This window comes from Strigops habroptila, chromosome 21 (genome assembly GCF_004027225.2).
Source record: "Strigops habroptila isolate Jane chromosome 21, bStrHab1.2.pri, whole genome shotgun sequence".
In the NCBI taxonomy this organism is placed as follows: domain Eukaryota; kingdom Metazoa; phylum Chordata; class Aves; order Psittaciformes; family Psittacidae; genus Strigops; species Strigops habroptila.
In genome coordinates this window covers 4,198,020-4,223,602 of record NC_044297.2, presented here as the reverse complement: position 1 = coordinate 4,223,602, position 25,583 = coordinate 4,198,020, and the positions used below count along the sequence as shown (strand labels likewise).

At 41.4% G+C, this 25,583-nt stretch overlaps 1 protein-coding gene across 1 annotated transcript in view; it reads right to left on the bottom strand.

Moving 5' to 3' along the window:
- EBF2 (EBF transcription factor 2) overlaps positions 1 to 25,583 on the bottom strand; it is a 126,497-nt gene that overhangs the window by 18,185 nt on the left and 82,729 nt on the right. Inside the window, exons 7-10 of the mRNA XM_030510217.1 lie at positions 16,631 to 16,712; positions 6,030 to 6,147; positions 4,279 to 4,409; positions 3,552 to 3,678 (exon numbers count right to left, since the gene is read on the bottom strand). Coding sequence (XP_030366077.1) covers positions 3,552 to 3,678; positions 4,279 to 4,409; positions 6,030 to 6,147; positions 16,631 to 16,712 — 458 coding nt within the window. The remainder of the gene's footprint in view (positions 1 to 3,551; positions 3,679 to 4,278; positions 4,410 to 6,029; positions 6,148 to 16,630; positions 16,713 to 25,583) is intronic.

Here is a 25,583-nt window from a genome sequence, read left to right as displayed (position 1 = left end):
ACTTGGGATATGAAAGCCTACAAGACATATCCTCAGCTGGCGTAAGCTGATGTAAGCATTATTAAGTCAAGGGGACTATAATGGAACTACTTACAGCAGCAGAGCACTGAATTTGTGCAGTATTAAAAGCAGAATATGAGGCTACTGCTGGATTAGCAGCAGAGAGAAAATGCCTTATTATTTTAGGAACAGCTGATGAAAGAAAAGCAATTCAGACCGTGGGGAGGGTTGTGTAACCTGTGTGCTCACCTGATTAAGGTGCACACAGGGACTACACGTTTAGTTGGGCTGATTTAAAAATAGATCTTTTATCTCTCAGTATAAGTATATACTGAACTACTAAAGCATGTAAGTTGGTTCAGCAACTGCCATTAACATCTAACCAGGCACTTCTCTAGCTTTTTGCTGTGCTCTCTAGTACACTGTTAGATATCCACAGAATCCTGTTGGCTTCACTCACTCTTATAAAAGTTTTCCATCTGGGAACCTTATGGAAAAGCCCACACACCACATTTGGGTGATGAGAAGAATTTGATGGCTGAATGACAGCACTTAGGAGTGGGAATGCTGACAGCCCTGTGCTAGCCCAGCACACCGTGCAAGGAGCCGATTAGAAATACACATCACAGGACACATATGAACTCCTGTAACAGCTCCACTGCGACACACCTTGAAATTTATATCTTATTTTTATATTCATCTTTTCAACAGTTTAGCATTTTCTTCTTCTTACAACCTGTCTTATTGTGACTCTTTAAAAAAGGAAGAATCAGAAACATTAATAGTTGACTGTATATTAAATATCAAGGGTATAGGCAGATACACACAGTACTAAGATCACTGGTTTTCTGTTTCCATATTTTAGAAGAGTATTGGGGTTCTGGTGATTAAAGGATACGACTAGAACCCAAGAGATCTATTTCCCTGTCCACCTTTCAGCTTTCCTGTATAACCACAGGCAAGTGGTTCATCTCTCATTGTGCTGTGGCAATGTGGCAATGGAAGCACGTGTCTGTAACTGGTTGCCCATGTCTGACGCAGTGGGACCCTGATGAACCCTCTGAGGTTTGGTTTTCTATGAGTAATTATTCTTGTTATACCTCGGAAGTACCTATAGGCAACTACTCAGAAGCTACTCATTACTTGACCCTTTGTGCTTTTCATCTGAGGTTGTATCTTGGCCATTAATAATTATAAAGGACTTAATACAACATGTCCCTGATCACACCAGGGCTCCAGCTGCTGCTGCTGTTCCTAGTTGTGATGGAACTACATCTTCCCATGCTCTTAGTTTGCAGGATTTCACATTTTTGTTATTAAACTAATAAGTTCCCCTTATTACCAATCAGGTAACTGGTATTACCGATAGTTATAAATCTATCAAACCTTCCTCTTTGGTATTTGATGCACTATTTGTCTGCTACACTCTACCGAAGAAATAGCTGCATCTCTCTGCTGCTACTGAGTACATTTTACAGAGTGCTATGGATACACACATGCATTCTGAGGGCAGTGGCATTTAAAGAACCTGGTTTCCTCAGGCTGTCTTCCTGTAGGTTCTCTGCTGTCTAATAACAAGGTTGAGCTCTTCACCCTTTCTTTCAGTGGAGGATTAATTCAGCTCCCTCTTACCATTTTCCATTTTCACAAAAGAGCACCTTTGACGTTCCTACCTGTCTGATAAAACCTGACAGAAATTGGTTAAGAGGTTCAAAAGCTGTTGTGAAAATACTGAGGAAGACACCCAGGCAGAAGGACCCTGACTGCCTGAACATGGCTTGCCTGGGTTAAAATCAATGCATTTGTTCCCAGCAGGCTTCTGATAGCACAGCCACAGCAAGGAAAAAAAATGTCACCATGTTATTTTCATAGCTCAGAAGTTGTTTTTACTGCTATTAGCAGCAACAACCTGGGGGAATTGATTACACAGGTGAGGCTGTACCTCATAGCTGTGTTTATCATTTTGCCTGCCATGGCAGGAGAACTGCAGGCTCCTCAACAGACAGATTGAGAAGTTGCCTGTTCCACCCTCACACTAACAGCTCGGCATCTTCTGTGAAATGCTGTTTTGTAACATGTGGCAGGAAGCACCCACTCGCTCCTCAGAGAATGCTAACAGATCTATATCCCCATGCCAGTACCAGCAGTAAAACAGGGGTAGTATATTTAACTCTGTTCCCTTCTGATGGCACATACATGCATCTTTATGTCCTTTCTGGAGGAAGCACTCTATTTAACTCAGTGTTAAAGCACTGCACTGCAGTCTGACTTTAGTCCCCCCTAGATGGTACAAGTAAGTCTTGCACTTACAACAGCTTTACATTAATAAGATGACTTTTCTTCACAAAGAAATGCACATTCCTATTACACATCTCTGTATCACTCCAGTCCTAAGCCTCTTTCAGCACAGGTACCAAGAACACAAAGTAATGCTTGTGCTGAAGACACTGTGAGAGCAAGGCCTCCAGAAGCAGAAAATGGCACAGAACTTCACATTTAAATCTGTAATAATAACTAGAGAATGTCTACTAATAAAGGGGATATAAAACAGCATAAGACAGTAACAGGATCCTCATAAATCACTGGTTCTTTCTCAAGTCCTGAAGTGTCAGATTTTCATTCACATTTTTCCACTTTTGGAAAAAATCCAATTCACTCAACAGGTGGTAAAGTTTTTACCTTCAAATTTTTAATAACAAAAATCTTGGACTTTCATTATTATTTTTGAGTTAAATTATGATTTAAATTTTGACAATTCTAATACAGAAAGATTATAGAAAGAGGATCGTTTGGCTTCAAAAACATAAATCAATCCTTCCATTTTGAGAAATCTGGCTACGATTTGGTGGGAGCAAGTCATTAAACTTAAATATAAATCCATCCTTTAGAGCTCAGCACACCATTATTCTCCAGCCATGCTTAACAGGCTCCAGAAACTATAGTGTATACATTGTATGCCACGACTGGTACTAGTGGTATTGACAGTTCAATGAGATGGTCATCTGGGTGCATCTGATTTCCTCTTTTCAGATCTACAGGCAGTGTTCCTCTGCCAGCAGAGGTGAATATAGGGCACTAAAGATGTTGATCATCCATTTAAGAATGAAAAAACCCCCAACAGATTTTCCACTCAGCTCATTGGCTTCACTCGATACAAGATGCTTTCCTTGTCCTTTGGGACTATCTTGAAAATTAAAGGTTACCCCCAGCAAGAGGGAAATGTAAAATAAATCCTGTTATAAATAAAACATCTTCCAGTATGTAGAACAACGCTACCGTGTTCCTGCACACTCAATATACCTATAGGCAGACCCATATCATAACAGCATGGCTCTAATCTGGAAAAAATATTAACATGTGTAGTAACAGTGCCTTAACAGCTCTGCACAACAATGAAGCTATCTCCTTACATGTCCAAATGTCACAACCAGCCGAGTGGCCTTCAACCAGCAAGAGGCTAAATAAATAAAGCAAGCAAGCAGAGAGTTGTCAATACTGATTACCAAAGGAAAGAGCCCCGAGCTCCTCCAGCGTAAATCACAACCACCTACCTGTGTAAATAAACCTGCCTGGTGCACCCTTGCAAAACTGTTTGGATTTGTATGATAATGTCACTTCAACCACTCCGGGAATGTGACGTGGAGGTGTCTGAACTCGGATGGCGTGAGGCGTTATCAGCTGGGAAGTAACAAAAGGAGAGGCATGATTACAACACATCTGTGTTAATCCCTTGCTTTCACTTTTCACCCTCCAAACATGTTTTATGAGTAAATGCATTGCTTTTTGCTGTAATGGAGACACCACAGGTCAGGCAATAGTGTTACATCTGGTCTAGTTTCTCACCTTCAATAGAGAAAGACTCATTTTAGGATAAACTGTCACCAGGAAAATTGTACTGCTTATGCTGACTGGTTAGTTGCTGGCTTATTTCTGGGCCCAGAGGGAATTCTTCCTCCTTCTCAAACTCTAATCCTTTCTTTCTTACTTTTGTTACCTTTACTGTCTCCAGACACCTAGAATTGTTCAGTTCCATTCTGGATATTACTGAGCAGCTGGCCTCAATAGTATCACACAGCAAGGAGTTCCACAGAGAAAACCTGTCCCATAAATTTCCTTCACACAGGCTTATACATCCTACCTTACACACTGTCCTGGGTTCACAGTGTGTGAACTGGGCTTAAACCACAACACACACCACAATTTTCATACCATTATTAGAACAGGAATTAATCAATTCCTATTAACACTTTTTAGCAATAGGGAGGCACCTCTACCTACCTCACTCCATACAAGCATGGTCCCAAAAACAACTTGCAGCCCATCAAAGAAGTTGTCTCCGATGATGATGACCATTGCTCCACCAGTAGTCCAGCCTTCACTGGGGCTGATTGCTTTGATGCACGGTGTGGCTGAACAGAACAAAAAGGACATCAGAGCATCAGGTTATAGGGTTGTTTTCCCACTCAGACTTGAGACTGTTTGCAACAGTGGGTGTAAACCCTTGCAGGGAGGCCTAGGACAAGTCCCCTCCAGCCATTCACCCATGAAGGCTGCTTTACCATCCCGTGAAGCCCAAAAAATCAATACACAAACAAATACATAAATAAATGAAAGCATGTTTTCTGCCTTGCTGGTGTTAATGACTTGCCTATTCATTACTGGCACTTAACTTTGTGTCATTAAAGCCTAATAGGCCAACTGTAGTAGGTGGAAAAGTGAAACACTTAAATGATTGTGCAGAGGCTGTTTAAAAACCACCCCATTCATTAGCATATGATCACACAAAAACCCTGTGGAAGGAGAGAGAGATTAGATTTATTAAGTTTATCAATGGGTAAAAAAAGATATGGGAATATCAAATGTTTCCTCCAATTCCTATCACGAGACAATTTCTTGATTTTATAGAGTAGATTTTTTTTTCCCCCCTTCTCTCTTCCATATGTTCAAGGCCTCTGGACTATACATCCCATCAGGAACCCAATATGGTTTCCAGGCCATAACCAAAGTCAATCCATCACTCCATTCCCAATGTTGACAGGGTCAGAGGTGGAGGGGAACTTTGGCAGTGCTCCAAAAACACGAGACTCCTTTGAACAGCCAGTCAATCACATCCAATCAGTCAAGGAAAAACTGGATGGCTTCCTAGGCTAGGAATCCTGGGATTTTCCTTCTACCATTTCACTGCCCGCTGGGGGAGAATTAACACCACTCTGAATTCTTTACCGATTCAATCATTTTCTTCCAGTTCATTAATTCTTCTTTTAGGTTGATACAGGGCACAGTTAAGAAGTGGGGCAGCAAAACATTATAATGAAATAATATCCTTTCTTGTCTTTTCTATTAACATCACCAGCTCTTCTCACTTTCACTAGCTGCAGGGGAGGGAAAAGGAGACACAGATAGCAGTTTCTAGCTAGTGTCTGCGTGAGCGAGGTGGAATGCACTGGGAATGAATGTATGGGGAGAGGGAAAGGAGGGGCCAACCGGTTTGAAGCTTAACAGATACAAGTATTTGTAATTGCTTTAATATAGTCCAAAACCCATCCTGTAGCCGGCCATGAGCCTTGCTTAGCCAAACAAACTAAAATCAATTAGTGTCAGTCTCCTTCTGTGCATTGTTATGCTTTGCACATAGTTTGTTTAAGGGAACTGGTGACACTTTTTCATACACATCTTGTGCTGTAACAGTTCTGTTTAACTAAGATGTCATGTTGCCTAATTTGCCTGAAATCAAATCTATCCCAGCTGAACGAGAAGCCTGAAATTCAGATAATACTTTGTGTTTCTGTGTTTTTCAGCTCTGCAGTACATGCTAATTAATAAACTGGGGGGAGGGGAAGTCTCTTGGATGTAAAGAAGATCATATTTTGCATGCAGTAGACACTGTTTTCCTGCCTCTTCCTTCTCTAACCCCCCTGAGGTTGCGCAGTTTCCCCTTAGCTCCCCTTGCCTCCTGAAAACAAATAGAAATTGAAGAATGGGTAATATGCTTTCACATCTGTGGACTGTTCTTCATACAAATGTCCTACCTTCTGAGGGGTCAAGTCTCCTTGCTCTCCGGCCATGCTTGGAGTTGTTGTGAACAAACATGTTGTCAGACACCGCCAGCACGTGCCCATCGACATTCACTGTTGTTGACAGCACAACCTACACGTTTAGAAAGGGAAGAGAAAGGAGGCAGGTAAACAATGGGCTTTGAAATTCCACTTGTGAAATATGAATTATTCAGTTGAGTTAAAACCCTGTTCTGTTTGTAAAACGGCATCATGTCCTGCAGGGTTTATTCCCCAACAAGAAGGGGAGAAAATATTTCCAGTCTTCATTCTAGGCATTAATTCCATTTAATACAGCATCCTAAGGGCCATATAAAGTCCTTACTGTATGATGAACCAGCTACTGCAGATGGCCCTAAATTCAGTTCCCTATGATGCACTGTAGCATAGCTGATGGCAAAGAGGGCTGAATACATCAACCAGGGGGGCAGGCTGCAGAGCACCACAGCAATTTGCCCTCTGATACACACAGGCAGATTCTGAGCCATCTGCTGTAGTATGCTCACATGCAAATGGATCTGCATCTGCTTTAAAAATAGAGGTCTCCATTGACTGAACAAAATGGAAACTCCTACTGTGTGAAAACAGCACCTTGGATCACGTTTGGGGTTTGACATTCGTGTGCTTAGAGCCTCTTGAAAATCATCTGAGCCCAAGGACTCCACATCAAGGTGCAGTTTCTAAACCTTAATGTCCATGTTGCTGGGTTCCAGTAGTGTATCAATTCTTAGAGGAAGTAACTGTGTATGTTAATTAATTAGTTTTCTTTTACAATAAAACATCCAAAGGTGTAAGTCTTATAAACCCAGAAATACATGTGCCTTTAAACCATGAACTTTTAGGAAAACCCAGTCAAACTGTGTTTTAACTACAGAAAGCAGCAGCATCTTAGTGAAACTTTCAGGTTTCAACCATTAGTGCAAATCAGCTGAACTCCATTCAGCTGCCACACAGCCACAGTAATTCACAGCTATTGAGAATCCACCCTGGGTGTGTTCGTCAGTTTTCACGGATGTAGCTGTCACAGTCTAGGTAAGAGAATGTCAAGCTCTAATTGTTGATCAAACTACATTCAGCATATAGGAGGAGAAACCTTGCCCTCTACGGGATTCTGCTAGCTTAAAGAATACTTACTTTCTTGAGACAAATTTAATTCATTCCAAAAGGCTCTTGTCATACTCTACTCTTACACTTCTCAAGCATTCTTGTCACAAAATGTGTTGCTTTTGTGTGCCAACTGATTTCATCATTGCACATTTGGGTGGAGTGAGACTCCCATCCAAAGGGAACATTTCCCGCATGACATAGCTGAACCCACTCAGATGCACTTCATTATTTTCCCTTAAACAATGGAAATAAATTTTAATCTCTCACTGGCCAGCCCAGAGCACACTGTGGCAACAGGGGAATAGACCTGAATTATTCCAGTGTCTGAAATATTTACGACAAGTGTTTAAATTGTAACCAAATGTAAATAAAAAGTATATCATGTATATACAGTTACACTATATAACATATACATATCTCAGCTCACATACACAACTACAGTGAACACACACCCACATGCTCTCGGTATGAGATCTTTATAATACATGCAGACTTCAAGTATACACATTCCCTGTCTGAGTAACCATTTGGGTGTAAAAGTTGCGCACAATACACGAGCCACATTCCCGCACGAGTTGTAGAGATCCCTACAGCCTGAGTAACAGCTCTGCTTAGAAGATAAGTCCTGAGCATCCTCCATCCCCTCAGCCAACAGGGATGGAAGAGGCACTTTTAGACCTCTCTCCGTGAGTGGTTCCATTTTTATTCACCTCTCCCATTCACCACAGGAGGGTCAAAGCCACTTGGCAATTCACAGGCTGGGACCTGGGGTAAATAACTACAGCGTTCTTGGGGACAGGACAAAATGCAAAGTTCAGATCTGGACCTGAACGTTCACAGAAGTTTTGGACCTTGTGTGCAGTAACCTCTAAGGTACTGTTGAAATTCAGCAGAGACCTTTGTGTCTTTGCTACAATGCTGCTAGCCAACTCATTATCAATGATGTGGAGTAAGGACATCATGAGATTATGGACATAAAAATTACTGAACTTCTTCACTTTGCTCCAGTCATTCCCTCTTGCCCGATGAACATGACAATCCAATTGTTTTATACTTGAAGATTAAAAAACAATGTTTTATGGATAAAAGGAAGAGGAATGTGCATTCCACTATGGTCTCTAACTCCCAGGCCCTTCCCTTTCACAAGCCAACTGCTTTCCCCCAGTGAGTATTTCCTGGGTCACGAAGGGTGACCCTTTCCATCTGGAATCAATCAGTCAACTCCTGACAACTTCCTGAAACACCTCACTCCATTTCCTGTTCTCTCCCCCTTCTCTCTTTCCCCCTGGTTTGCTTCACTCTTCAAAACTGCAGGCCACAGCAGCTTAATGTTAGAGGGTCAGACACAGTTAGACTCCAAAACACTACACAAGAACACCTTTGACCTTCAAAAATCTTTACATCTTAGCTAAACAAATCAAGGTCAACATTTCTTACCATTACCTTGTTAACCATTTCTATGCATTTTTGCCAATACCCTTCTGAACATGTATTTATATTGATAAATATATTGATAATACTTGTTCTCCTAACACCATAAAACATTCCAGGCCTTTTGTTTAAAAGAACCTGTATTTAGTGCCAATGAAAGGTGATGTGCAAACTTCCATAGAGACTTAGTCTCAGATTTGTCCACAGCACTGGCAAATTACCAGCAAATCATTTTGGTGCTTTCTCTTACCCTGGTCTGATGGCACTACTTCTTGGCAATGATAATTTGGCTTCTGTGCCTATTCAGTTGATGGTCTTTTACCTAAAATCAATAGTGCAAAATGGAATCCTCAGGGAACGATCTGAGAACATCAAAATCTTATAGAGAGGCTGTGGATTCCAGTAATTGTAGCTGAAGGCCATATTTCACAGGGACAGCATAAAGACTAAAGATTTTGTGCTGCCCAACAGCTGGATCAACCCGTCACCTCCACTGGAGTTTCAGAGGACAACCAATCAAGCAAGGAATCAAGAGGGCAATGTGTTATTCCTCCACCCATCCAATGGAGGTTCCAACTCTAGGAAGAGTGATGGAGTTCCAGGCTTCTAAGTGGTGCTTTCAGCAGTTCTTCAGATTCTCTCCGCAAATCTGCAGGAGTCTTCTTGTTAGCTAGGAAGCCACAGACATAAAATGATTCCCCAGCAGAACTGGAGAAATGCATGTGCTGTACCTCTACATTATCGTTTCCCAGGTGGATTTCTGTAATGAAATCCCTGCTCAAAAACCACAATGAGGGTTCACCTACAATGACATTCAAACTGTCTTTAGCACATTAAACTCAGGTTCTCTGAGCCGCACTGCCCCTCTTCCACTTCCCTGCACAAAGTGTTGTATTTCTTTACAAACCTTTACCTGGGTACTGCAATTTTTCCTTCCCCATCAATCCATCCTACCAGTATTTCTATATTCTAAAGTATGTTTCTCTTCAAATCACGTATATGCAAATAAATACACATCACCACATGTACATAAAAGCTGTATCACTCATAGACACCTATTTAGACATATGGCACAAACATTCCAGGCATACAGGCATTTACTTACATGTAACGTATCTCATCGCTGTGTAAATGATCTCTCTCAAAAAATTCCTGTTACCATTCCAAGTGTGGAAAAAATTCTTTATGACATTGTACATCTGGAAACAATATTGCATTCCTGATGCACTTTCCCTTGTAACCCTCTAGTCACAGCACCATGTTATTTTAACTTTTCAAAAGAAGAACTACTATGAGGATTTAAAAAATTATCATCATTATTAGTATTTTCCAGCTGGGTGGAAGGAAAGATGTCAGGCCTCATCCTGCTGTCTTCACTTGGACAGGGCTCCCATTGATGTCAATAGGCGTTTTGGTTGAGGGAGTAATACAGGAGTAGAGGCTGGAATATTATGTGTTTGCTTCATAGCTGGATTAGGAATAAGATAAACAATGTGAAAAATGCCAGCAGCCTCTCTCTGCTCAAAACTTCCATTGAATTCTTTGGGATATCCTCCCTGAGACCCTGAGCCTGCTGCAAACTCTAGGCTAAGAGAAAAACCTGTGCACGTAGCCTTCATCCAGGCTGGATGTGGTTCTGGGCAACCTGATCTTGTTGAAGATGTCCCTGCTCATTGCAGGACTAGATGACCTTTGAAGGTCCCTTCCAACCCAAACTATTCTATGAGTCTATGATTCATCTCAGGAATGGAGCCCTCCAAAGATTATAGGGGCATGGGGGTAGGAGATTAACTCCTGAGTCACTGACATTGAGTCTCCTGCTATTCCAGACAACCAAACCACGTAGCTTCTTCTAGAAAATTGCTTTTTTCAAGCTTTTGCCTTTGGTGCTCCTCTTGTTTGGAAGCCTACTTTTCCTGATGGTTAGGACATACATTTATTCCTAGTCAGTTTATGCTTAACACTTTAAAACCATTATTTCCCATTCTGATCTACCTTAGGATACTTTCAGACAGCAGTTAAGTCCCTTCTCAGTGCATGTCACTGGAGTGTTTGAGCCAAACTCTTGACTCTCCAGTCACCTGAATAACCCATTCCTGCACCTGTCCCAATTTCATGTTCATTCTCTTTGGAATATAGTCAAACCAGTATATTGTATTCCAAATGAGAAATCAGTGGGGTACAATGGTACAAATGCATCCTCTTTCTACTAGCAAAGCTTACCTGAAACATAGCAGAACATCATCTGCAGTTTGTTTTTAACAGACAATACATAACTCTGGCAACTCCTTGTCACGATGGCTATTTGGTCTCTAGATCTGAGGCACATTAAGCTCCATGACTGCTCCTTCTTCTGCACTTGCAGTCAGTCCTTCCCTTACTCATACAGAATCTAAAATAACATCGCCCTTTTTTGGGTCAGTCACTATCTGATGAAGAAATGTGCCACCCATTAATAGCTTTAGACTCTGCTGATGCTAGTTGCACTTGTTTTGCAGACTATACCTGGGAAATTAGTCTCCCATAACACTAGCCCATGTAGTATTCACCTCTATAACAGTTCAGCAATTCCTACTCATATCCAAATCTGACCGTAGGGGTCTCTGGCACATTCTTTCACCATCAGCATGACAAGGATTTTGATTTAGACCCGTTATGTTTTATTCTTGCTCTCCCTTTTTGGTTCTTACAGCCTGCATTGCTAACTCACAATATCACCCCACCACTCTTACCCAGTTTTCTTTTTCCTGAATGACACAAATCCTTCAGTGCTTCGTATTAGAAGACAGCTGGGTGAATTCTCAAACACAGCCAGCTTTGCTCACATGCCTGATGATGAACTGATCCAACCACTCTGAGGTCAGGCAGGAAATCTCCCCAGGGACACACCTTGTTATTTTTCCTTTCTCTTTCTCCCCTAGAGCATCTAGAGGGGGATACCTGCCAGGAAACATTCCATGTCATGATTTCTGCTGAAAACAGAGGGCAATTGCTGACCTTTCTCTTTTTGTTTCTAAAAAGCATGTTGGTTCAAAGCTGACCATTGTTAGTATTGATGTTCTGTTGCCTTGTACCATTCTCTCTGTAGGATCTGTTTAATCAGTACGTTACTGGATGAAGCAGAATTCCCAATCAACAGGAGTCTAATGTGTTAGCACCGGGTCTCAGCTGAAGCATTTTAGCTGAAGTGCCTCATCTTAATTCCACAGAATTATTGTCCCCCATTACACACCGGTCGTTACCATTAAGGATCACTGGGCTACAATCAAGTTCTCCAGGAGAAGTCCTCATTAAACGGAGGGCATCATATTTGTTTTATTCTGTTCCTGAGAGAATCACTCACTGAGACTACAGCAGTGACAGCAATGACAGTACCTACGTAAACTCAGCTTTGCAGCTCAGCTGAACTCAAACAGTCAGCACTGTAGCTTGAATAGGTGATTTTAACACGCTTTTGGTTTCAGTTTTCCACTGATAATCTTTGGTCAGAAGTATTTTAATTGATAAATAATCAATATTTGCTTCAGTTAAATTCACAAGGATATGTTACTCCATCTGCATCCCCATGTTATCTGGGCAGCCAGCAAGTAACCATGAAAATAACCATTAGTTCTAGAAAGATTCCCTCTCCCTGCTTTAGCCACTGTAGTAGTGAGTGATTCACACAATTATGTTACTAGTGGGGAAAAAACCCACTAAAATACTGACCACTCATCCTTTAACTTCTGAGGTTTAACATTTTTTCAACAGTAGAAAACCTCTGTATTTGATTTAAAAAAAACTTAAGAGATTTTCATTGCATCTTTGAAGCTCTACTTGATATCAAAGCAAATTTCAAGTAGTGAATATGATCACAAAGCAGCTGGTGTTGCTCTCCAAACTAAAGAATTATACTAAAAAAACACCTCTTCAGGCATCTGGAGCTGTATTAAATTTACAATGCAGTGTTAATGTAACCTTTCCATCCCTTCTTCTCCTCACCCTCCTTGTTTTAAATGAATGTGATATAAGTGAAATTTAACATTTAATTTAGCTTAATACATCATAGCTCTACTATAAAATATCTAAATCTTATAACTTATCTAGAAGCAAGGCTGAGGCCAGGCTCAGAGACTGGAGCCCAGCGCCCTGGAACGCTGGTGATCAGCCAAGCCAAGCCCAAACTGTGTCACTTCACACCCATCCCTAATCAGAAGCATTAACTTGACACTTTTCCAGACATGAGTAACCATTCTTCCGTGCTGGAAGAACTCAATAAGATGCATTGTACAGCACTATTTCCATGTCTCTTATTTATATTTGTGTCTCAACAACAAAGCCTGAGCTTTGGGCTTTCATTCAATCTCCACTGAAGAGCTAACATGGTTTTTGATGGGACCCTTTCAGTTCCAGATTTCAGTAGCAATTTAAATGAGAACTCTGATATAAGGATTCTCTCTTCTGTTTTTTTAACCACCATAAAAAAAAAAGAAAATCTTAATGTCTCGTGGAGATCTGACAGGTTGAAAATGAATATATTTCTGCAGAAAAACAGAGGTACAAACGAAAAGATTCTCAACTGAGCATTGCTGCAGAAGTCTGTTTGCATAAAGAAAGTTAAATGTGTGGAAATGTTTGAGAAAGGAGGGCCTTAATAACGACAGCTGTACAAATAATTTATTGGGGAAAAAAACAATAAAGGTTTTAGATGTAGCTCAAGAATAAAACATAGTGAATTAAATCATAAAATGAATAAAGTATCCTACAGGACTGTGCCTTTTGACCCTGCTTTTACTGTGCTCACACATGTTCCTGTGTTGGGAGGATGAACAACTGACTGTCCTTTCAATCCTGATAAACAATTCTGCACATTAATTACTTTGCCTGATGCAAATCTTAACAGCTCAAATGAAAATGAACATGTTCACAGTGTGCAAGCACATCACTGATAGTCGAAGTAATCCAGGTTTTTCTCCCCACTTCTGACTTCAAGGGGACAGACTGTGCTCAGCGAGCAGCAAGCAAAAAAGCTTTGACCCCAAAAAACCAACCCCCAAAACTAACCACAACATAGAATACCCTAAAAAATCAACCAGAAAAAGAGAATGCAGAGGACAAAGACAGTGGAGCATTCAAGAACACTCTTAACTTCCGTTACATCCCGGGAAGTCATGCTTCTATCCTTAGAAACAAGGAGGCAGGCAGAAAACAAGCTGTCTTTGCTTATTGTCTTTCCAGCTCATCACGGCTAATTTCCCTTGGAACACTGAGCTTTTTTACTCCCTATGTGTAAAATTCTAGCAGCTGAAGTACGTTTTGTATCTTTTTTTATCTGTACTGACCTCTGTAGCCCAGAACAAAGCTCATCAACCGACGAGTCCCGTTTGGAACAAGCCTGAAGGAAGATCCCTTCACTCACAACCTCAAGTGTTTTGCAATTTGTCTCAAAGGGTTCATTTCACTTTTGTAATGCTGAAAAAAAAAGTCTTGTCAACATTTTTGGGTTTGAGAAAAAGTAAGCTAAACCTAGTGGGTTTGCCTGATCTTGATTAGTTTGGAGGTTTGAACTTAAATCTCACAACGAAGTTCAAAGGGGATGAACTCACACGGACTGAACGTGCAGGAGAAGTTTAAGCAAGCCCTGCAAAACACAACCAGAGTTTCACTTGGCTCTGTTTTTCTAGCTTGGCATGTTGAAAGGCAGAAAACCCAGATGAAGAACCCATCCCAGCTCATGTTCTACTCCAACACACTGCTGCTTTTGGTACAGAGATCAGAAGCTAAGCCGTACTGTCCCACATACAGCCAGGTGGACGGGCTGCAGGCGTTCCATCAGAGGCCATGGGGGTCCTGCAGGACCCACTTCAGTTTCCCTGTTCAATGTTTCACTGGAAATGTGAAGCTATTTAGGCTCTGTAACATCACCATTCAGGGTCGGGAGTTAAAGAGGTGAAACAAAGAATAAGGCTGATAATAGAAAGAGATTCCAGCCAAAAAACTTAGTTCCAAAATCCTCCTGCAGTTCAGCACCTGATTGAAACCTCAGGGTTTAGTTCACTCACCACAGCGAGGGGGCAGCTAGCACGAGACTGAAACCAGATCTGAATTGCTGCAGTGTTCAGGTGTGTTTGGATCCAGAAGTTCTATTTTGGCTCTTACAAGGAGTATTCTTTGTAAAAAGGCAGTGCCTGGAATCCCCGGGTGCTAATCAGGATACCCTTGTGCAAGATTCTTTACCAACTCCTAACAAAACAAAGCAGGAGGCTCCGTATTTATGTTTCATCACATTCCACAATCAGCTATTTGAGCTGCCTCTCCGAGCTAGCAAGATCTGTTTACATGCTATAAATCCAGTTTTCCTTTACTCTCAGGTTTTTTGGCATTCTTGGCAGATGATAACTAATTGCTGGGGTTTTCTTTATGGAAATTGCCACTTGAAAAAACAATAAAATCAGTACAAATTCCCTACCAATCAGCACCTCTTTTTTCTCATGTCTTATCTCTAGAAACACAGAACGAAGAAGTCACTGTGGTCTCAGGAATTTTTCTTTATATTTATTTCTGCTCAAACAAAAAAATTAATAACTTTTCTATTCTTTGCCTACATTTCTTTAACATTTTTGGAGCTTTCAGAAGCTTCCACTTGCAGTTGCTCTTAAAATCTGAACTCTTTATTTGGGTTTTTTTAAAAATACCTCCTGTGGATTTTTCATTGCTAGTAAAAGTTAAAAAACTGAAACCACTTGTGCATGAAAACATGTTTTGGTGGAAAGTTTTAAACAACGCCTCTGGAGTTTTAACTTCATTTATAAATGAGGAGACTGATGCAAGTGCCCAAGCAATGAAACGCAAATCGCCACACCTAAGGATGGCACCTTCCCACTGCAAGTCTTGTGGGTCGCGAGGAATACCACACATTCCTCAGGAAGCTAAAATCCTCTTTGTACCAGGGATGTGGCACAGAAAAGGTATAATAACGAGGAGAAGTAGCAGTAAGAGCATTTGCAAGGATAGCCTTGATTTCATCAGTAGTTACAGAGGGTCTGGCTGGCCAAGCACGCATGCACTCCCTCAAACATTCTCCTGAATCAAGACCACAATGCTTTACCAAGGTGAGCATCCCCATTTGGAGAGGTGGAAATAAACACTGGATTAGTGATGCAGCCCAAGCCTCTGACTCGCAACCCCCTGTCCCTTTCACCAGACCACGCTGCCTCACACTCAACTGCAGGAGAGCCCGTTCCAGCACCACTTTCCTACCACGTTCTCTGCCATGCCACCTTTCCCACTGCATGGAGACACAACAGGGCATCCATGATGTAAACCCCTGAGCACTCCATTCACACTTCTGAGAGGGCTAAGTTACAGTTAAAACATCTATTGTAAATAGTTGCTTAAAAGATTGAGTATGAAAGATGGGAGACCGTGCCTGCCTTTCTCTTCACCACTGACACACTTCACCTCCTTCTGTGTTTTTATTAGCTGGTGTTCACAATACATCAGCGACAGCTATGATGAAACCAGTGGCAGATTTTGCTGCAAAGCAGCTGGGTCATCCTCCCATGGGTCTTGTTGCTTTGCTGCTTGAGATCTTAAAGTGACCATTGCTATTTTGGTTTCTTGTTTTAAAAAAGAAGCTATAAGGGAGGGCATGAGAGTGTTAAAAGGCAAAAAAGATGGAAAGAGAGAGGGAGTGGAGGGAAATCAGGAGCCTGCTTGTGTACCACGTACAGAGCTACTTGGAAAATTCTGAGGCATCTAAGTATCACAAACATGATCCCTGCTGTGGGCAGCTGTATGTGCGAGTGCTTTGCCCGAGGGTGTCAAATCAAATATCCACTGCTGGTTGGTGCAGTACATCACTTCCCCTTGGGGATTCAGAGTGGAAAAAGAGGAAAAAAGGGGAAAAAAGGGTTTAAACACAACAAATAGAGAAAAACTTTAACAATATCTGATATGGCTTATCATATACTGTCATCATATTTATGTATGGAGGAGAGAGGAGCGGGAAAAGAAGGAAAAAAGCAGACAGGTTAATGCTGAGCCTCATTAAGACTTACCTGGAACCGTCTCATGTCTCTTGGGTTTCCTGCTGTTTTCAAGCAATTCTGATTGCACTTGAGAAAAAATTTTAGGAAGAACCTGGAAAGATAAAGAACCACGTCACTGCTATTAACCCTCAGAAAACACCTCGTTGGATTTTGGTTTAAAATATACATGGTAGTGATTTACATGGTGGCGTATCCACAGACCAGGAACTTAGCAAAACAGAAATAAACCAAACACAAGCAAATCCTAACAAAGAGAAGTTAAAATAAATCAGGTGAAGTACAACCAATGTGAGTGTAATCCACTCTGAGCTGGGCTGCTAGCCCGTGTAATTCAACAGATCTACTCCGATTTCTGCCCGTTGCCTCACTGCATGTTTGACCACACGGTTTCAGTCTCTTTCTTTATCTCTCCCTCGCATACAAGGTCTTTCTTTTGCTGTCTGAAGGGATTTGCCATGAAACAATATAGAAGGATAATGTCATTGTAAAAATTACAAAACGCAACGGGGCGACTCTGAAGCAGATAAGCTTTAAAACTACTGAGAATGTATTCAAAACCAGAAACAAACACAGCTCCCAGAAGCAGCCGATGAGATTTCATCACGACGATGGTTTTACTTATTAAGATTTCAAAAACTAAAGCAGAGAAGCAGAACTGCCAAGAGTCCAGATTATAATCTTAGATAGATTTGGAGAGAGGATAATGCAAACACAACCTGAAGGAATACGTGACAGCTCATGCTGTCCAAGCAGATAAACCCATTAACATCGTACAAAGTTTTCATGCCAATTACTTTTGCCCTGTCACATATGCCTATCTTTATGTGTTATTATTCGGTCGAGTTTAGCTTGTCATGCACACAAGTTGAATCTTCAGAGCGCTGCGTTGGCTTCCCCAACACCTCGCACTAGATCTTAAAGCTTAGAAATATTAGGCAGGCATTTTTCTGTAAGGTTTCCATGAAATCGTGTGTCAGATCCAGGGAGGAGAGCAGTCATCCCTTTGTTATCTGATTCATCCCGTTACATTGAGGAAATTCAGAGGCAAAGAAATTACATGAAAAATCAGAGTTGTTGGCTTAAAAACAGAACAAGCACGTCTTGAAAATTCAGCCCTAGCAGGCAAGGATTTTTTTTGGCATCCTCTATCACAAGTGAAAAGATTCGCTGTGATTCTTTTCAGTTCCATTTGTTGGACAAAAATGAATTTAACTGCAATAATTAAAGAAATCAAAAAATCAAAGACTTTGAGATAGATTTAGAAGGAAAAAAGACTTGGCTGGAAGAAAAAATAAAGAGTTGAAGGATTGATTTGGAATACAAAGAGCCATTTATTTATTTATTTCGCTTTGCTGAGTGCTTTCCTTACAAAAAAAAGCCGCTTTTGCAGTAAGTTAAAGTCCCAGGTGAGCCAGGCCTATTTCCCTTTCTGTTACTATGACAACGATTTTTTACCGCAGTCCCTAAGTCCCTTCAGAACTCACACATTCATGCCTTGAATTAGAACTTTAAAGGAGAAAGATGTATATTTCCTGGCTTTACCACCACCACCCACCCAAAGAGTCCTCGCACAAGACAATAAAGCAGGAATCTGCTCGCCCTTGTTACTGCTGCTTGCTCTGCACCACTTCCATCGTGGCATTTCTCTTCCATCTGCCCCAAACATACAAAGAAATATCGAAGGATCTGATCCGTTTATATGGTGCTTGAACAAACAAAACCCTTCAGAAACCTCATGACAATTGAACCCGCAAAAAAGAGCCAGATAACGTCATGTAAAATGACTGTCACAAAACGCAGCCTTCCAGTGAGCTTTGTAAATTAAAAGCACAGAATCCCAGACTGGTTTGGGTTGGGAGGGACCTTAAAGCTCAACCAGTTCCAACCCCCTGCCACGGGCAGGGACACCTTCCGCTAGAGCAGATTGCTCAAACGTTCCTTTTGGCCTGAAATCTCTCACAAATATTTTTTAAATAGCTAAAATATTTCTTTTTCTCTGTGCATTTTGGAGACTGGATTTTATTTCCATTGTTCCTTCTCATTTATGACTTAGAGAGATCCTGGTCCTTCCTGTGGCACAGGCGCCACACTGCCATGTTCAGGTTGAAGTTCAGCAGCAGAGATGCGTCTGTGCTCAGCTGTCAGGGGGCAACTTCTCCCAACAGAGCCCTGGTCACCTCCGTGTCTTCTCAACTAAAAACCCTACAGAACTTCATGCCTGGCGCAGCACTGAGTGAATATATTCTATCAAATAAGAGTTACTGATTCCTGGTGCTAAAATCCGTGACCTCTTTTATTTGGGTGATTTGGAAGCAAGATTTTATCTGTCAGAATGTTTGCAGAAGGAAAAACACTCTGCGTGCTGGCGCGAAGATTCACAGGAGAATTCGAGTCAGAAACGTTACTCACAAACACTCCTTTTTATCCTGCCCTCTTCTTACAGATATAAAAATCATTATTTGCAGATATACAGCCAGCTTCTGTTACTGAGATCTACCTATGGAAGGGAAAACTGCAGAGTAGAACCACACTAGATAACGAAACCAAGGCAAGTAACTTTTACATGAAAACCAATGCGCTGCTGGTAACTGATTATACTGGAGGGTAACCGCAAACTAAAATCCACAAGAAGTTGCTACTTTCAAGGCAAAATAAATCAAACATAATCAAATTAATCAGGAAAATGTGCAGTTTCTTTTTTAAATGTTTTAAATGCTTGCATCTCTATTCATCTAGAGGAGAAAACTGATCAAGAGGAACTAAAGGACAAAGAAAATCAGAGCAAAGAACAGTGTTTGTAAGAGAACTCGCTGTGTCAGCTGGGCTGGCTTTGGGAAGAGCTGTAGGATTCTGCAGCACCTGGGTCACACCAACCCCTAAAATGCAGCTACAGAAAGGTAAAAATTCCAAATGTGTGTGTAACAGTATCCACGACTGAACTCTGCAACACTGTGTGGCAATGAACTACGTTCATATTTTCTCCTCAACATCTCTGGGTTCAGATTCCCAGCAAACAGAAATCAGCAGCGTATGTGAAAATTAACTTGGATTTCAATTAGATCTGTGCTGATTCACACCAACAGGTGCGCTGTCCCTTCAAGCCACACAGAAAACCAAACTCTCCTCCTTTCTGCGCTGTCTGCCTCCCACAAGAGCCTGAGCATCCTCACCACTCACCGCCTGCTTCGCAACAAGCAGCCTCCAAGCATGCGAATGTGCGGAGCTTTGGGGTCTTTTCCCAAGATATTTAACCAAGAGGAATTTTGGGAGACCCACTGGAAAGAGCTTGAAGGAGCTTGACTTTCTGGAATTGCTGAGCACCTCAGTTGCTGAAAACGTGCCACCTTTAAGATAGCACAACACAGGCATCAGTAATTCCTCACCTCACTTTTGGAAGTGCTGGCTTTGGTTTTAGTGCTTGAGCAGTATTCCCATATACTGCCCGTGCCAAGAGGTCTGTAGTTTCTTTGAAGCTCACTGGATATGCTGCACTAAGACAGTTTTCCCTGCCATCACCTCAGATTTACATTCAGTTCTATTTAGATGCACACACAAGAAACCACATCTCTTTTTCTCCTCTTTCACAGTTTCTACAGTCAAATTTTATCCACAACTGGGCATCTGCATGACGTATTTGGTAGGTCGATATATATACATATATATTTTAAGTGGTTGCATCTGGGAAAGGCATTAATATTTATTGCAGCATTAGAATAAAAATGACTTGGGGGGAGCAAAGAGGAGGGAAGGTTTAGCACTAAATGAAGCTGGTTTAGGGGTAACAGGAGAATTGCAGAAAAGCTTTAATAATTTTTTTAAATGAGAACCTTTAAGTTTTGGCTTTAACCTCCACATGCATCAAAAAATTAAAAGCAATTTAAAGAATTAGCTCCTTTTCATGTTTCTTTAGCTGGCCTTTGTTCCTTGCTAAGAACATCAGCTATGAGTTTAGCAGATAACTCTGAGTCCAGGCAAGCAGAGCAAGTGGGACTCAGTCACCTCAGAGATGGACATCTGAGGGCACTGGGGGAAAAACTAAACACTTTTAAATCACTACCACTAAAAATCCTGGCATTACTATAGAAAACCTGATTAACTTAATGCATAGACATAAAATTAACTACGATATAACTATAGACTTATCCTTTTTTTCCTATTGTCTCTCTCTTACAGTCGAGCTTTCTACCTACAGCCTGATACACTTGCAGAGGTCTCCAAAAAGCCACCTTAAATATAACTCCTTCTTTTAGGATTTAGAAGGAGCTATTTTAAAAGTTGCTGCACCTCCTACGGGGAGTCACCGAGGAGAGAGGTTGATGAATCATTTAAGTGCCCCTTTTTCACTTCAGTACAAAGACAGCTGTGTTATCTCAACTGTTTTGCAGCAATACTATGAGCAATGGGATCTGACTTGGTGGGAAAACAGACGGGGAGTGCTCATACAGCCCATAATACAGCTGAGAGAGGCAGAACAGATTCCCCTGTCAATGGGCTCTCAATGGGCAGGGAGAAAGGGGAAGGGCAAAGTTCTTGCATCTCTCAAGGTCTTTCTAAGAAAACTGCTGACCCACACTCCCACCTCATCGATGTATACATATATATTATATACATATATATATATTATTAGGTTCTATATATTATTAAGTTCTGTAGCCACCTGAAGCAGCTTCAAAATGTGGCTAGAACTAGAAAGCATGTTCCACACCTCTGAGAGTGTTTCTCTTCCATCTCGGATGATTGAGAAGAACCTTAATCAAATCCTACTGGAGTCAGGAAAAAAACCTTCTTATGGCTTCAACAGGACTAGATAGAAGCCCTGAAGAGCAGTCCCACATGCAGCAGAAGGTGGAGGTATAAAAGAAAAATCCACTAATGTCTATTTAAAACCCTGCCACAAGACCTGGGACTGATTAGTCTCACCACATGGAACCACAGAAATAGATAATATGCTTTGCGCTTTTATAGCGCCATTCTGTGGGACTTAAACTTCAATTAATTCTGACTCACAAAACCCCTCTGCAGCAGGTGGTGGAACTCACCATCCCACAGGCAAAGATGCCAGGGCCTGGGAACTGGGAGGGAATCGCTCCCCATCCCATTGCAGGTCTGCCACAGAGCTGGGACTAGGACTCAGCTCTCCTGACTCCGGTTCTACATCTTAACTAACCTTCTTCATCCACCTTTTGTGCTTTCTTCAAATACAGGTAGAGAATCAAGAGTTATAACACTGATGAGCAGTCTCTGGATACACTTCCACAATATCCCTTGTAAAGCAAATACTGAGCTAATCCTTGTCTTGTTTGGGTTACTGTAGAATCTGGATTCGTGGCCTCAGCCTTTTTTTGGCACGATCCCACCTCGTCTGATCATGTTTATCAGCAAACCCTATGATGCTTCAATCTAATGAAAACATAAAAGACCTGGTGGCATTCTGCTTAAACAATTCAAGTGCTTCCAAAAAGTCACAAAGTGAACCAAGAGAAAACTAGAAGCTGTTACTACAAATAGCTTTGCTCCAGTTAAACAATACGAAGATTAAATCTACTATGAACTGCAAAATAATCACTACAGTGAGGGCCTGGCTCCAATCCCTTCAAAGCTTCCGTCCTCCCCTTGACTCACCCATGTGTGTCTTGGCATTGCAGACTCTGAGATAAGTGTGACCAGTAACCCTACCCCATGGCACAACACGGCAAAGTAGGTGGCTGGACTTGAAATGTCTTCCTTTCAAAGGGACTAGGTCAGATTCTGCACATCCATTTGAAGGTCAGAGCTTAAAATCAATTAATCACATTTATCTGGTATCATCACCTTGATTTTAATGAATATCACAGTAGAAGACTTCTTTATAATCTGAATATTTATCTCTGGAGTAATTTCATTCCATTATGTCGGTGTGTATTATTAGGGAGCTGATGAGAAAATTTCCCCTGCTCTTTTCCAGCAGTTACAGTCAATGTGGGATCAGGCTTTGCACAAAGGCATTCTAATGAACATACACCTTATAGTGTGCGAGGAATGAGTGAGGTTATTACAACAATCCAGAATACTTATATGATGCTCCACAAACAGCAGCTAATTAATCTTCACAAAACTCCTGTGCATAGTGTGTGAACCCGGTTTAACAAATGTGAAACCCAACATATGTAGGTCAAAAGACTTTTTGGAGTTTGTCAGAGATTTACTATGAGGGAAGGGGGCAGGAGTCAGATGATGTGAGGTCCCAAGCCTAGGCCAGGAGAAGAAGAGGTGTCTGTTCATTTGTCACTTGTTTTTTGATAGGAAGACTTCAGTTGCACCAAACCCACACATGAACATTAAGCCTGCTGCTCCTGCCCCCAACAACATCCTCATTTCCTCATGGGAAAAACAAGGAACGGTTCTCTATCCTCTTGCCTTAATTCAAAGTACTTTCTCCAGTTATGGGACCACCAATCTGGTAAGACCTTTCTCCAGCTGCTGCATGCAGAGGACAACCAGACTACGCAAGTGAACTCCTCGCTTGCCTTGTGTGTAGATGACTTAAGGTGTTTGCAAACCTAAGGGAGATGGAGCAAGTGATCCTTTGAGGTCCCTTCCTCACAGATTCCTATGATTCTTATTTTCATGCTTCCACCTATCCTTCCTGCCACATAAAAACCTTCCACTGCCATTACTTCTTTCCATCTTACCTCTCTGATGATGTCTCAGCTTCTAGGCACTGAACCTGACCCCTTTCCACAGGATCTTTTTCCTATGCTCCACATTTCTTTCCCAGTTCCAAAATAGATGTTTGCCAAGAGGAAGTCTGCTTCTGCAGAGCGTAAAGAGTACGGTTCAGGAGTAACTGTGCTGCTGTTAGCAGAGTTGTAATAGCAGAAGTGAAGTTGGCTTCAAAATATGAGCCTTTTGTGCATTTCTACTTGTATTATTAAATCAAGGTGGTTTGGACTAAAATCTACAGGACACGAAGATCCTTTGCACTGAGGAAAGCCTAGATCAGAAGTTTCCTGTTTAGGCCCATCTTTATTATTAACTTAATACTTAATCAATCAATAACAAGAAGCTCTTTAAGGTCCCTTCCAACCCAAACCATTCTATGAATAACAGCGTGCTCATTCCAAGATGCAACGCAAAGCGCATGAGGAGATGCAGATCAGATAAGTGTAATAGGGAACAGGTGGAATTAGCACTTTTAGTTTTAATAAAGCAGAAAAACTCAAAAAGGCCTTTAAAATTCCACAAGACACTGTGTCCCTCAAATAAATGGGAAACATCATAAATCTTAACTATCAAAACAATTTTATTTTCCAAGGCTAATAGTCCAGTGTCATTTACCAACATCCACTGTTTAACATCCTGCTTTCCTTCTCCCACACTGAGTCAATCACTCCAATTTAGATTTAAAGTTTTGATGTGGGACCAGGATGAAAGTACTGACATCCTGTATTTCAAATGGATCGAGAATGAACATTGCACCTTGAGTCCACAGCAACGGTTGGACTTGAATTCATGTCCAGCTCCCAGCCTCATGTCTTAACCACAGAACAATTCCTCCTCAAATCTCCCATCTCCCTGCAGCCTAGAACATCATATTTCTCTCTGCCTGTATTTAGTGGCTTTTTTTTAAAGCTCAGTTTCCAAATTAATAGGAACTGAATGTCATCCAACCCCAAAACAGGTCAGTAAACTTGATGTTTATATCCTGTACATTTTCCACCTCCTGCACAATTCTCATCTCTACAGTAGCTTCTGTTCCACTCCTTCTGAGCAAGTGCAATTCACACTCATTTGGTAAATGCTTATTCTGTCTTGCAAAGTGATTCCATTTTCAAGAAACAAGGGCTGGGGGGAGCGCGCTGCCGGTTACACACAGTCATTTCTCGGTGCTCAATGTAGTTATTTGGCATGGCCACATTTGCTAGGAGAAAAAAAGATCTCCAAGGAAAACCTCCTTGTTTGTGCACTCTGATGAAAACCTGACACCATTAATGAAAATAATAATTGAACTCTATGGGTTCGAATTGAAAATGAAACACAACACTAACAGCGTGTTTGTAATTGCAATTGTTCTCCAAAAAGTCTTTGGAGGGCTCTCTGCAATCTGAGCAGTTTCCCTTTCCCTTTGGGTTTTCCTCCTTCGTCCCACCCCAAAACTTTCCAGTAACTTACAAGACAATGGCTAAAAGCTTATTTATACTGTAAGATCCATATTATTCATGCCATTTGGCACCAGACCAAATGCCATAGCATAATCAAAAGTCAATAGGCAGGGAGGTAATAGAGGATTGGGCTGACGGGCTGTTGAAAGCGATGTTCAGATAATATTCCCTGGTTTATTACAGTATCTATGGGCTCCAACTGTGCTAAGCAACACAGTCACGTTGTGAAATTGGTATTGGAGAAAAGATACACAAAGGACAGGAGGAAAGAAAGGCTTTTATGCACGCTTCACTGATGGGGAAGTCAAGGCACCTAGAAATAAAGGGACTTGCCCCACAGCACAGATCAAGCCAAGAACCACCCACCATTCCTGCAAGCCCATGTTTGTGGTTTTACTGGTTCTAAGAGTGACAAAAATTTCATGGAGCTCATTGCCCCAGAACATAACACCCAGCATAACACACAGCCAAATTCTTCTTCATTCCACTTGGGTCAGCCTCAGCAGTACCCAATGGTTGGGTGCTGGACTGTATCGCAGAAACATAGCTCTGCACTCTGGTTATATCTATTTATTCTTTGGTATCCCTTTGTCCTTATAGCTCTACAGAGATGCAAATTTAACTCAAGTCCTACTTTCCAAACCCTACGGATCTCAGAAAGGTTCATTTTTTAATGGAAAAATAGGCCCTTAGGATTCCTCTCTCTTTTGCCTCTTCCATGCTCTTAGGAACCCCTCTCAAGAATGATGTGCCTATCGAGCCATGCTAGGCTGATCAGTGAGCACCAATTACACCAACAGCCTTTTTGCTGCTGTTGGTTT